This window comes from Melopsittacus undulatus, chromosome 11 (genome assembly GCF_012275295.1).
Source record: "Melopsittacus undulatus isolate bMelUnd1 chromosome 11, bMelUnd1.mat.Z, whole genome shotgun sequence".
Lineage (NCBI taxonomy): Eukaryota > Metazoa > Chordata > Aves > Psittaciformes > Psittaculidae > Melopsittacus > Melopsittacus undulatus.
The window spans coordinates 4,777,929-4,790,043 of NC_047537.1; the positions used below are offsets into that span (position 1 = coordinate 4,777,929).

At 54.4% G+C, this 12,115-nt stretch overlaps 2 protein-coding genes across 3 annotated transcripts in view; one reads left to right on the forward strand and one right to left on the reverse strand.

The window, feature by feature from the left end:
* The window catches only part of RAPGEF1 (Rap guanine nucleotide exchange factor 1), an 84,437-nt gene extending 74,944 nt beyond the window's left edge, over positions 1-9,493 (forward strand). The window contains exons 15-24 of one of the 2 annotated variants that reach the window (XM_034067547.1): positions 1,009-1,093; positions 2,422-2,514; positions 2,866-3,051; positions 3,201-3,285; positions 3,512-3,606; positions 4,076-4,154; positions 4,293-4,394; positions 4,771-4,868; positions 5,922-6,050; positions 6,596-9,493. In XM_034067547.1, coding sequence (XP_033923438.1) covers positions 1,009-1,093; positions 2,422-2,514; positions 2,866-3,051; positions 3,201-3,285; positions 3,512-3,606; positions 4,076-4,154; positions 4,293-4,394; positions 4,771-4,868; positions 5,922-6,050; positions 6,596-6,746 — 1,103 coding nt within the window. In that variant the 3' untranslated portion in view covers positions 6,747-9,493. The remainder of the gene's footprint in view (positions 1-1,008; positions 1,094-2,421; positions 2,515-2,865; positions 3,052-3,200; positions 3,286-3,511; positions 3,607-4,075; positions 4,155-4,292; positions 4,395-4,770; positions 4,869-5,921; positions 6,051-6,595) is intronic. The other variant, XM_034067548.1, reaches the window with a different exon arrangement.
* Positions 9,494-10,742: 1,249 nt separating this feature from the next.
* Positions 10,743-11,511, reverse strand: PRRT1B (proline rich transmembrane protein 1B). Its single transcript, XM_034067731.1, has 2 exons — positions 10,975-11,511; positions 10,743-10,889 (listed from the first exon to the last, which is right to left on the reverse strand). Exons 1-2 carry the CDS (start codon positions 11,509-11,511, stop codon positions 10,743-10,745), a joined length of 684 nt encoding a protein of 227 aa, XP_033923622.1.
* Positions 11,512-12,115: the final 604 nt, after the last annotated feature.

The following is a 12,115-nucleotide window of genomic DNA, read 5'->3' on the forward strand; positions in this document are numbered from 1 at the left end:
CTTTACCTGCACAGCCTAGCCTGGGCAGGCACAGCAGAAGCTTTTACTCCCTGTCTGCACTAACAGTGCTCTCTGCCAATAGTTGCTGCACCCTGGGGCAGTGCCATCCCTCTGCACATGCTATCTGCAGGGCTGCTGAGTTTTATACTGGAGATGGCAAGTTTCCACTTTGACCGCTGCTGTACGCAGTAACCATGCCTTGCCTAGGACAGAGTATACTGCAGGCTTGATCCGAAGTCTTCTTTCCCATTTGCAGTTCCTGCTTTTTCAAATCACATCCTTTGTGCCTGTGACAATGGCCAAAACTTTTGTGATTCAGGGGCCTGGAGCACCTACTGCTGCAGATGAATAAACAGAAGTTGACTGCATGCACTGTGTCAATGTCTGTGTTGTGGTCCTGGTAACATTACTTTTTGCAGCATAATTTAGTCTTCTTTTGACTGAAACTACTGTCATATTAGACTATCCTGGGGCAGTGTCATGGTTTAAACCCAGCCAGTAATTTCCTGTAACATAGCACAAGCAGAGGGTCTGCAGCACTGTATCATTGTGTTGAACACATGCATTCCTGGTCAGGAGGAGAGGCCATGTCCTTCTGCAGGGCCTTGTAAGCAGTAAAGGCAGGGAACAAGCCCCCACCTCTCCCCATCCGATCTTCTTAAAGTATCCCCAAGGTCTAAATCACATTTTTCCTTGAACCATTAATGAACGTGCCTGTCCCACAAGTAGGTATTTTTCACTGACCTCTTTGGTGGTCACATAAGTGAAGCAGCAAACCCAGAGTGCTGCAAATGGGAGCCAGGCTGCTGGGGTCAGGACAGTTTCACTGTGGCTCTTGTGCCGTAGAGTCCATCTGCTGGTAAGAAACAACAGCACAACGTTTCTGTAAAGCCCGTTTGTGTCAAAATGTGTCCGTGTCTTCTTCCTGTAAGATTGGGTTCAACCCTAAAAGAAGCTTCCTTTTCCTGAAAGCAGATTTGAATGAAGCTTTCTTGTCTTTCTCTGTAGATCTGGTGCTGTACTGTGAAGCTTTCCTGACTACATACAGGACATTTATTACCCCTGAGGAGCTCATCAAGAAGCTGCAGTACAGATATCCTTTTAAATGAGTGGCAGTTCACCCGCACCAGGCATCAGAGCTGAGAAGTCATTGTGGAGGGAGATGGTGGCAAGTTTGTTGGTCAAAAGCCTGCTGAGAATGTGGTCAGTAATATGCTTGCCCTGGAGGTGTCCCAGGCAGGACTTCCTTCAATGGGAGGTGCTGCTGGGCAGGTCCAGACAGGGTCAGGTACTGCCTTGAGAGTAGTCTCCTGAGGGCCCTGGCAGGGGAGAAGAGCAGTTCAGATTTTCTGTAGTCACTGGGAATTTGGTCATTTGTTTGGGACATCTTTTTTAGGATGGGCATCATGGTGCTTTCTGCCTTCCAGAGGGGCCGAGGATTGTGTGCTTGGCCAGGTGTAGTTCAATACTAGAGGTAACTGAACAATCAAGACCCATTCCCTCTCCTATTACAAGAAATGCAGCACAGAAGATAATGTCCTCTTGGCCTTCTGGTTCTGAACTGAGCTTGTAACTGCTAACAAGGCAAGGGCCCCTACAATGCAGGGTGAGCATTAGCGTTTATGGCTGAGTATGGAGAAAGCTTCTTGTTGAGCACCCTGCCTGCAGTTCCTTCACCTCAGCTCTGTTCCCGTGGCTCCCTTCACTGTCAGCTGAGCAGGTCAGTGTCTGGTTCATGCAGTGTAAGAGCCTCGTGGGCTTTGGTCCTGTCACACGTCAAAGGGAGCCTGACGTCACCTTGTCCTGTGTTGCAGCTCATCACTGCCATCTGCAGCAGAGCTGCTGCTCCCCGTGCTCCTGCTCAGATCAGCACTGCCAAGGACACAGCAAACCTTACTGCAGAGCAGTTGTCACTGGAAATACTGTCTGGGGCATTCCTGCAGGCCCTTGTCAGTGCTTGATTTACTGATAACCTTTTTCCCCTTGTCCATCTGGCAGAAGCTTTTTCAACCTGTGCTGTCTCCCGTGCCATCATTCTCCTTGCAGCAAATTGGGCTGTAAGGAAGGTAGAGATGACATCTGAGTTCTGTTGGGACCAGATGTCACAGACCAGTGAGGGAGATCTCAGTAGAGTGCTGCTCATTACATTCCACCTTAGAGAGAACAGTTTCAGGGTACACCTGCTCTTCTAGCATCAGTTCTATGAGGTGTAGGTACCTCCTCACACGCCTGCTACCTGCAGCTGGAAGCAGCTTAATACCATCTTAATTATAGCCACGTCAGTGTCCCTTATCTTCTGGACAGTGAGCACCAGTTTCAGTCAGGACAGACCAGTGCTATTCTGATGTTCCTCAAGGCAGCTGTTCCCTGCACTGATGCTGATCTCACCACATTAAGTTGATTCTTTAATTTGCAACCAACATATGAGAAGTTTTGCCACTTCCCAGACACGTTTAAGAAGCGAGTCAGTAAGAACACCTTCTTCGTGCTGGTGCGAGTGGTGGATGAGCTGTGGTGAGTTGTCTTCTTTGTTTCAGGGTGGGAGATGTGGGGTCAGTACCAACACAGGCATCTGGCAGTTATGAAAATGTGGTTTTAAACCTCATCTCTAATGGCAGCTGAAATCCCCTACCCTGACCAGTGAGACACTTCCAGTGCTGAACCCTCCTGTTGGAAGAACAGGTTCTTGGTGTGTCCTAAATGGGTCAGTTTTAAAATAACCAGTAAAAGGGGAATCTCTGGGAAAGGAAGAGCTGGGAAGAGGAGGGATTTCAGTCAGTTCTGCTTGTAGGAAAGAGTGACAAGACTTGGTACAGACACAAACACTGTAGCTCTGATGCCTTACCTGGGTTTTCCATCTTTCAGCTTAGTGGAGTTGACAGAAGAAATCCTCAAGCTGCTGATGGACCTGGTCTTCAGGCTGGTGTGCAATGGGGAGCTGAGCCTCGCCAGAGTGCTACGCAAAAACATCCTGGATAAAGTGGATCAGAAGAAAATGCTGAGCTACACCAATTCCATCAAACCTCTTGCAGCCCGTGGGGTGGCAGCCAGGTGAGGAAAGATGCATGTGACTGTATCTTGGTTCTGTGAGAGACAGGGCATCCCTCTTCCTGTGGACACAGAAGTTTTCACAGTCCAAAACACAAGGAAGAGAAGAAAACAGGTCACATTTTCTGAGCCTTTATGCTTGTTTCCTACAGGCCTGGGACCCTGCATGATTTCCACAGTCATGAAATAGCTGAGCAGCTGACCCTCCTCGATGCTGAACTTTTCTATAAAATCGAGGTACAGAGCTGAGGATGGGGTAAGGGTGGTGGGAGGGATCCAACACGTACTCTCTGCAGTCTCTGGTGTTCTCTGCCTGTTCCCCAAGCACACTTGTTGGGTTGTAGGAGACAGCTGGACTTGCGTCAGCAAGTGGCTGTGAACACAGACTGCGACTGGGAATCTCGAGGCAGAAATCCCATTTTAATGTGTGGTATTTTCCCACCCTTCTCTTCTTCCTTGGCAGATCCCAGAAGTTTTGCTTTGGGCGAAGGAGCAAAATGAAGAGAAGAGCCCCAACCTCACACAGTTCACAGAGCACTTTAATAACATGTCCTACTGGTAAGGAGCTCAGAACAGCTGTGGCACTGAGCTGTGCTTAACCCCCAGGGCCCTATAAATACTCAAAATATTCCTTGAAGAGTTGGGTTCCCTTATTACCACTGGGATAAGATATATTTTTGGCCAAGAAATAAGTTCAGGGCACTCGTCAAAGACCCAAGAGCACACAAGAAAGGAAATCAGGAGGATTGTGGAGGGCAGTGTAACACAGAGGGATTATTGTCAGTACCACTGAGCCCTTCAACCAAACATTGGCCTTGCAAGTGAGCGTGCTCAGTGGAGGGTTATTGTGGTCATCCTTAAAGTTATTCTCTTTGTTGTGAGTGCTCCATTTAAATTGGAGGTGTCATGAACTTTTTTGTATGCTTGGCCCATGCTCATCAGTGACCAGGTTTTATGAAATGAAACAAGAAGAAATCTGACATCTGCTTGTGTGGGTTTATCTGTTCTGTTCTGTCTGTTCTTCCAGGGTCCGATCAATAATTATGCTACAAGAGAAAGCCCAAGACCGAGAGAGGCTGCTCCTTAAGTTTATAAAGATTATGAAGGTATCAGCTTCTTGCTGTGAATCACACGCATTGCTTCCTAAAGGAGCAGGGGAGTGGGACCTTGGGGCTGGTAGAGCTGCTTGGTGCTAGAAGGCTTTCAGATCTCTAGAGTAACTGGAATATTCTCCCTCTTCACAGCACTTACGAAAGCTGAATAATTTTAATTCCTATCTGGCCATTCTTTCTGCACTGGATTCTGCACCTATCCGGAGGCTGGAGTGGCAGAAGCAAACCTCAGAGGTGAGGAGCAGTGAGGGCTCCTATCTCCAGGGAGGGAAGAGGGCTGTGCTTACAGTGCATGACAGCTGGGTGGATTTAACAGCTCAGCATCAACAATGGGTGGAGGGATGGTGGATAACTGCTCACCAGTGGGTGTAATGCCATGTGCTGGGAGCCTGAAGTGTGTCTGGGTGAGAACAGCCTCCTCCTCCCTGCAAATTGAAGGCTTGGTGAGGCTGAAGGCAACGAGGCTCTGTCCATACATACTTGGGATCAGGCTGAGTAAATCAGTTGGAGGTGTTTGCAGGATGGCTTGAGCTCCCTGGTGCTCTGGGGAGAAGGTACAGGGAAAACAGGTTTCCAGTAGTGGTGTCACTGTGGGCTTTGTGTCCTGCAGGGCCTGGCTGAGTACTGCACACTGATTGACAGCTCCTCGTCCTTCCGCGCATACCGAGCAGCTCTGGCTGATGTGGAGCCTCCCTGTATACCTTACCTGTGAGTTGGGACTTTCTTCTTCCCTTTGCTATTACTTCTGCCCATTAAATTAGTTCCTTCAAGGATTTCTCAGCAGCTTCTGCTCAGCTCAGCACTTGCCTTTTGCCCTGCATCTACAGTAAGATGGCAGTGTGCCACATCAACCCACATGCCCTCTCTGGAGCAGTTTGTCCTGTAGCACAGAAAGGCAGGCTGGCAGCTATCTTTTTGTGAATTGACTGTGGCAAAGGAAGGATCAAGTGCCTGGATCTTCAGGTGGTGCTTTTTAAATGCATTCTCTTTGAGATCTTTGTGCAGAAAGATGGATTTTTACCAGGAGTTGCAATGGATCCCACAGCTTCCCACAGCAGATACCAGGTTCTGCAGCAGCTCTGGTTCTGCTGTCTGCAAGAGCTGGTAAATGAGGAGTCTGCCTTGTCAAACGTGCTGCTTCATGCTGTTTCTAGATGAAAGGTTGAAGCCATTGCACTTCTCTGTAAGAGCCTTCTGATCTAGATAACAGATTTGGTCTGGGTTTGCACCAGTAAATGTTCTCCTGGTCTTGCTTTCTTCTATGGAAAGAGTTCTGTGGGAAGAGGTTGCACAGGTACACAGCATCTCATCTGGCTGGGACCACAGCAGGACCCTGCAGACACTTAGCAGAGTAGGGGAGGAGGCAGGAGGAAGGCAGCACAGACCCCCTTGTTAGGGAAACCCTCTTGCCTAAAACTGGAGGGAAGGTTTAGCCCCTGGCAGGAACTTCCCATTGCAACCTTATTCCAGGTGGGTCCTCACCTCCATGGACAGTGAAAGAACAACCTCAGCACTCTTAGTGTGACCATGAGTGCCTTGGAGGTCCCTCATTTGTGTGTGGTGGCACCTTGCACCTGAACACCTTTGGATCTGCTGCTGGGGACCATTTCCCTCTGGTTCAGAGTTGCTGTGCTGATGGTGGCAGCAGTGGGAGGCTGTTAGATTGCATCTGGCTGCCTTTTGGCTGGCATCCTGCCCCTGTGTGACTAACCTCTACTTGTTTGCCTACTCCCTGGCCTGCTGCCCCTTTCCCTCTTTCAGAGGCCTGATTCTGCAGGACCTGACCTTTGTTCATCTGGGAAACCCTGATTACATTGACAGCAAAGTGAACTTTTCCAAGCGCTGGCAGCAGTTTAACATCCTGGACAGCATGAGGTGCTTCCAACAAGTGTAAGTGCAGCAGCAGGGGGGTCAGAACTGGCTTTGAAGGCACCATGGTGGGGACTGGGGTGGGGGAATGGGAACCACTGTGCAAGGGAAAGGGAGTCTGAAACCAAAGCATTGTGATGGAGGTGTAAGGAGACCTGGGAAAGACAGGGCTCTGGTCACAGCCTCCTTCCCTCCCTGGGTTGAATATGACTAAAGGTTATGAAGACATTTTTCCTGTATTAGTTTTGAGATCAGTGCAGTTTTCCCACTGCTCTTCCAGACACCAGTTTTTCCTCAAGGTTGCTGATCCCTATGTTCTCTGGGTCATGGAGGGTTTTCTCCAGGGCTGTCTTGCAGCAGAGGCAGCAGATCTAACTGCTCATTCCAGTGTGATGTGGTCTGATTTCCCCTCAGTTCAGCAATGGGCATGGTGGTTCTTCCCTTGTTTGGTGTCATTTCTGTCCTGAGCACACAGTGCTGGATGCCCCTAGGACAGGGTGAGGGCAGCCTGAAGCTGGGAGAGGCATCCCCTTGTTTACCTGCATCCCTCCTCTTTGCTTTTCCAGCCATTACGACATCAAAAGAAACGACGACATCGTGTCCTTCTTCAACGACTTCAGCGACCACTTGGCTGAGGAGGCTCTGTGGGAACTGTCCCTCAAAATCAAACCTCGGAACATCACGAGGCGGAAAACAGACCGGGAAGAGAAGACCTAGGAGGGTTTGTGTGAGCGAGGATTGCTCTGCAGGCACACCGAGGGCAGCTATGAGACTGGAGTTCAATGTTTGTACCTGTTACTGGATGATGCACCCTCCCTCCCCGCCAGGGGGGGACAGTCGGGTGCCCACAGCAGGCAAGAGGTGACCGGGACGCGCCGTGGGCTGCGCAGGGCAGAGATCAGCCGGTGCTCGCTGCACTCACCCTCCTCCTCCTCCTCCTCCTCCTCCCGTCCCTCTGTGCCATGGATCAGCTTTAAACCCGGGGAGAGAGCTTTGTGGAAGGAGGGTCCCATGCAGGTGTGGTACTGGTTTGTTGGCTGATGGCATCCGGGAATACCCAGGCTTTTGTTTTCATCCACAAAGGAGGGCTGGCGAGAGCTCAGCACCCACAGACTGGTCTCTGGAGCGGTGTCAGCAGCGGTGGAAGGTGAGGGTTTGAGTCTCCTCTGCAACACCACCACCTTGAAACGTGTTCATCCATAGATGAGGATGGAGGAGGCTCCCGCTGCCTGCCAGAGGAGCTCTGCTTTCAGAGAGCTGCTTGTGTTTACAGGGGTCTATGGTTTACCCCAGGTCTCTGGCGCCTTCTTCATGGGAGGAAGGCACCGGTTGTAGGTAGGGAAGAGGCACTGAGAATGGGCCATCTCCAGCCACCGTATCCCCCTCCTCCTCTCAGATGTTATTTAAGCAACGGTGCCCCCTCCGAACCCTGGAAACACGGACTACCCGAGGTACTGCGGTTCACCCAGCCGTGGACCCGTATCTTCTAGCGATGGTACTAGCTTTTGCACAGTAAATGCTGTAGAATACGAGACTGTAAATATTAGTGTTTAGAATCCTTTGGGGACTTTTCTTTTTGATGCATGTCTGAATACCGACGAGTTTATAGGAAAAAGAAGTGCGAACCAGTATGTATAAAACTCCCCACCAGTGACAATGTTGTTCCAAGCGCTGGAAGAAAGGAGGCTCGGGGCGGGTGCAGGAGCCAGGCATCGGAGCAAGAGGGATGGTTCTGGGGTTGGGAATGGGAGTGGGAAGGAGCCCTGTGCCTGGCTGAGCCCCGTCCCCTGCACCCTGCTCCTCTCCTCTCACTGTTGCCAAATGTGTGTCTGGCCTTTGGTGCTCTGCTTTGTTCTCAGTGCTTTGGCAGGAGCCCCAGCAGGTCCCATTGCCCCCAGCCCAGCATGGAAGAGCAAAGGGGGTGGTCTCATTTCCCACACACGCAGCGTTAACCCCAATCTGTTTGGTGTGCCTTAATCAGCCCCTTTGTCCCCACTCTGTGTCCCCCCCAGGTTATCCTTCCCAGTCAGGCCATTTCACAGCCCTCCTCTCTCCTCACCCCATGGTTTACAGCGTGGATGGTGGATTTAACTGTACCCTGGAGGTTTTAGCATCCTTGTGAAGCCTTTCTTAGCATCGTGTCACCTGGTTTTTAGAGTTGGTCTTAAAATCCTGGGGCTTCAGGGCAGCAGCTTGCAGTGGGGTGTTCCACAGAGCATGGGATGGGGTGTTCCACAGAGCATTGGATGGGGTGTTCCACAGAGCATCAGATGGGGTGTTCCACAGAGCATCAGATGGGGTGTTCCACAGAGCATCGGATGGGGTGTTCCACAGAGCATCAGATAGGTGCTTCTCAGAGCATCCTTAACTTATTTCCCAACAGCAGCTCTGTGTTTGCTGAAGTCTCATGTTTATTTTGGGTGAATCAGAGGTGCAAGCCCTTCCTGCTGCAGATTGCAAGGTCTCTGCTGGACAGCAGCTCCGCCTGGACCGACAGCAGCATTGCCCTGTCCATGGGATTGCACCAGCTCCATTATATTTTCCAGCAGCCGAATGCCAAGGCACAGGAGACCCCATTTACCTGTGGGGGCATCTTGTAGGTGAGGAGAGCGTGGGGTCCAGCGCCAGCTCCTGCTGCGCATCCCTAGAATGGGAGGAGCAGGGATGTTCCTGTGCTGAAACATCTGAGCCAGAACACATCCGAACGCTTCATTCCATGGCACTGAGGGCACCGGAGCCGTTTGTGTCCAGCCGAGGCTCTGCAATCCCCATAGGCTTCCCAGCCTGCCATGCAGGAGGCGATGCTGGTGCTTGCCTTTGTCCATCAGGTTTTAAAGCAAACCGCACACGGCTGTGACAAGGCAAATAGAGCCTGTGTCTGGCACGGGCTGCCCCGACCGGCACCAAGCACCTCCTGGGGCCCCTGTGCTGTGACAGAGCCTGTTTCTGGGGGTGTCCTGTGGGGTGGTAGCATTAAAGCCACAGCCCCATCGCTCTCATACCACCAATGGGGGGGTCTCGCTCCTGCCCTCCACCAGCTCAGCTGCACCATGGGGCTGAGCCCCTTCCCCTCAGCCTTTCCATCCCCTTTCTCCCCTTTGCTGTTGTCCCCCCGACCTCAGGCTCACAGGGACCTTAAGGGTTTCCTCACCCAGAGCCCCAGCTCTGCAGGAGCAGCACTTGGGGAGCACAGAGCAGAGCCCTTTGCTTGGCCATGAGCGTGTTTGTGTCTTGGAAGCAGCATCCTCAAGGGCATCGCCTCTATTTTGGGGGGGAAAAGGGGTCTCTATCCCCTCCGCGCACTGGGCAGGGAGCAGGGGGAGCGATGCCCCCATCACCAGCCCCCTGCCCATCGGTTGCATTGTGTATGTACCACTGACCCCGTCCTGATGGTGGCATCTTCCTGCAACATTTCAGACCTGTAACTTTTATATTAAAGACAAATAAAGAGCGGTGACGCACCCGCCTGGGCATCCTGTTTGCAGTGCATGCAGCAGTCTGTGGATTAAAGTGACAATCGGATCCACTCCTGGCGCTGGTGTGGCCTCGTGTTTTCTCATGTGCCCCTCGGGCTTCTCTGCATTCGGCCCTTTTATCTCTCCCCCATAAATCTCTTCCCTACCCCACATGGGTCAGTGCATGCTGGCACCAGGGGCTGTAAATAACCTGGGTGCCACCCAGCGCTATTCCAGCCCTGGACGGGGTACAGGATCCCTGTGGATCTCATTGTCGGGAGGATGCGTAGACACTGACCCCGTGCACGTGTCCCCTTGTCACTGGCCATGGACCATGGTGCTGTGTCCCACCAGGGCAGCAGAGCTGGATGGGACCATGGGGCCTGTCACGTCCCTGGTGCAGGACACAGCTCAGCTCATCGGAGCAGCCTTGGGAAGCTCATCTTCCCCTTGCCCTTCCCTGCGAGTGGCACCCTCAGGCCTGGGGCTGCTGCAGCCCCAGCACAGCCCCATGTGGGCTCCCCATGCATGGGTCTTGCTTCTGGAGGAAACCTGGATTTAACTCATTGCAGGGGAATTTACCCCATATTTGGTGGTGGACAAAAGCCATGGGATGGAGGGGAAGGTCCTTGCAGAGAAAACAGCAGCTTTGGCTACAGCCGTGGTTTATTTCAATGAGGAAGCAGCAGAAAGGAGGCGATGCAGCCTCTGTGTGTGTGTGATGGATTTGTGTGTGATTTACTTGTGTGCCAAATCACTGCAGCTGAATGCTGTGGTTCGGTCTCTTCTCACACTGATCGTTACCAGGGAGGGTTCTCACACATGTGCTTTGGCTTCTCTGTCACCCTTGGGCCGTGGGCTCCATCTCCAGCCCCAATCCTACCAGATGCTTCCTCTGCACCAGGTCCTGTTTGGCACCTCCGCGATGCTCTGCGGTGACAGGATCCCACATCCTGCAGCAGAGCTTCATCCCGCACCCGGTGCTGCTGTTCCAACACAGCTGCTTGCTCAGTGCCGGCTCCAGGACACAGCACCGGCACCACTCCGGTCTGGATTCCTCCTCCCCATGCCATGGTGTGTGGGGCTGGGAGCGGGCAGGCAAAGGCACGTGTGGCTCCGGTGTGGCTGCTCGGCCACAGTAACACCTCATGGTCACCCCTATCCCATGGCAGCCCCGGTGATGCCCCACAGGGGCAGTGGCCATGCCCCCCAACCCGTGCCCTGAGGCTGGGCCATGTCCTGGTACTTGGGGTCCCCGTTATAGGTACAGCACCACCAGGACGTAGATGACCCAGCTGATGGAGGCGAACAACCCGAAGAGGAGGCTGAAGAGCACCAGGGATTGGGCCTTTCTGGATGCCACATACGCATGGGCCATGTCCCCACGGCCGAGTGCAGCCCGGGTCTGACACAGGGAGGAAAGGGAGAGGTGAAGAGGCCGCCAGCACCGGAGCAGGGTCTGGTGCTCACGGGGCCTGCACCATCCTTACCTCGTGGGAGTAGATGAGGGCACCGAGCCCGGTGAGGAGGCAGCAGAACACGGTCACCAGCACCGACTCCACCACGTAGTCCTTGGGCAGGGCCGAGGGCCCCACGGTGCTCGCTGCCCCCTCATGCTGTGACCCAGGGCAGGGGGTTAGAGCCGCCTGACCCCCCTGTGCCCCCCCCACAAACCCTGGAGGGGGGGGCCAGGGGTGACCCAGCAGGAGGCGGGGCTGGAGGCCCTGGGGTGGGAACGGCCCCGTCGGGTACAGAACCGGTCCCCGGTGCACCGGGTGCGGGAGCTGCGTGCTCCCGAGGGGCGGTGGGTGCGGGAGCTGCGCGCTCCCGAGGGCCGGGGGCGGTGGGTGCAGGAGCTGCGCGCTCCCGGGGCCCGGGGGTGAGTAGGGCGGGGGCTCCTCCTCGAAGGCCGCGTTCGTCGCTGCCGTCACCACCACGGGCCCGTTCCCGGGGGGGGCCCAGCGGGGAGCGGAGCTGCCTCCGCCCCGCTCCGCTCCCCGGGCCCCGACGGGAGCCTCGTTCTCCATGGAACCGCCTGCGGGGACGGGGGGGGGTGAGAGGGGCTCAGCCCCTGCCCTGCGCATCCGGATGTGTCCCCTTCCCAGGCTGCGGGATCGGACGAGTGGAGCCCCCCCCCGGTCCCGGCCCCGCTCCTCGGGTCCCACCTGCGTCCGCTCCGTCCCGGCCCCGCCGCGGTCCCCGCAGGGCCCCGCAGGGGCAGCGGGAGCGCGCCCGGCCCGGCCGGTTTAATCATTGACCGCTGCTCGCCGGGGCCGCGCCCGAGCTGGCACCGAGGGAGGGGACGGGGGAGCCTCGAGAGCTCGGGACGGGGGGGGGGGGGGGGGGGGTTACACACGGGGGGTTCAATGTGAATGGGGGGGGAACACGGAGTCATGGAGTCAAACAGGGTGGGAAAGAGCTTTGAGCTCAGGTCTAACCCCCCCAGCACTGAGTGCGGTTCTGGTGTCCGTAACACGAGAGACACGGAGGTGTTGAAGGAGACCAATGGAGGCCACGAGGATGCTCAGGGGCTGCAGCAGCTCCCGGATGGAGGCAGGCTGGGAACATTGGGGCTGTTGAGCCTGGAGAAGGGAAGGTGCGAGGAGACCTCAGAGCAGCTTCCAGTGCCTA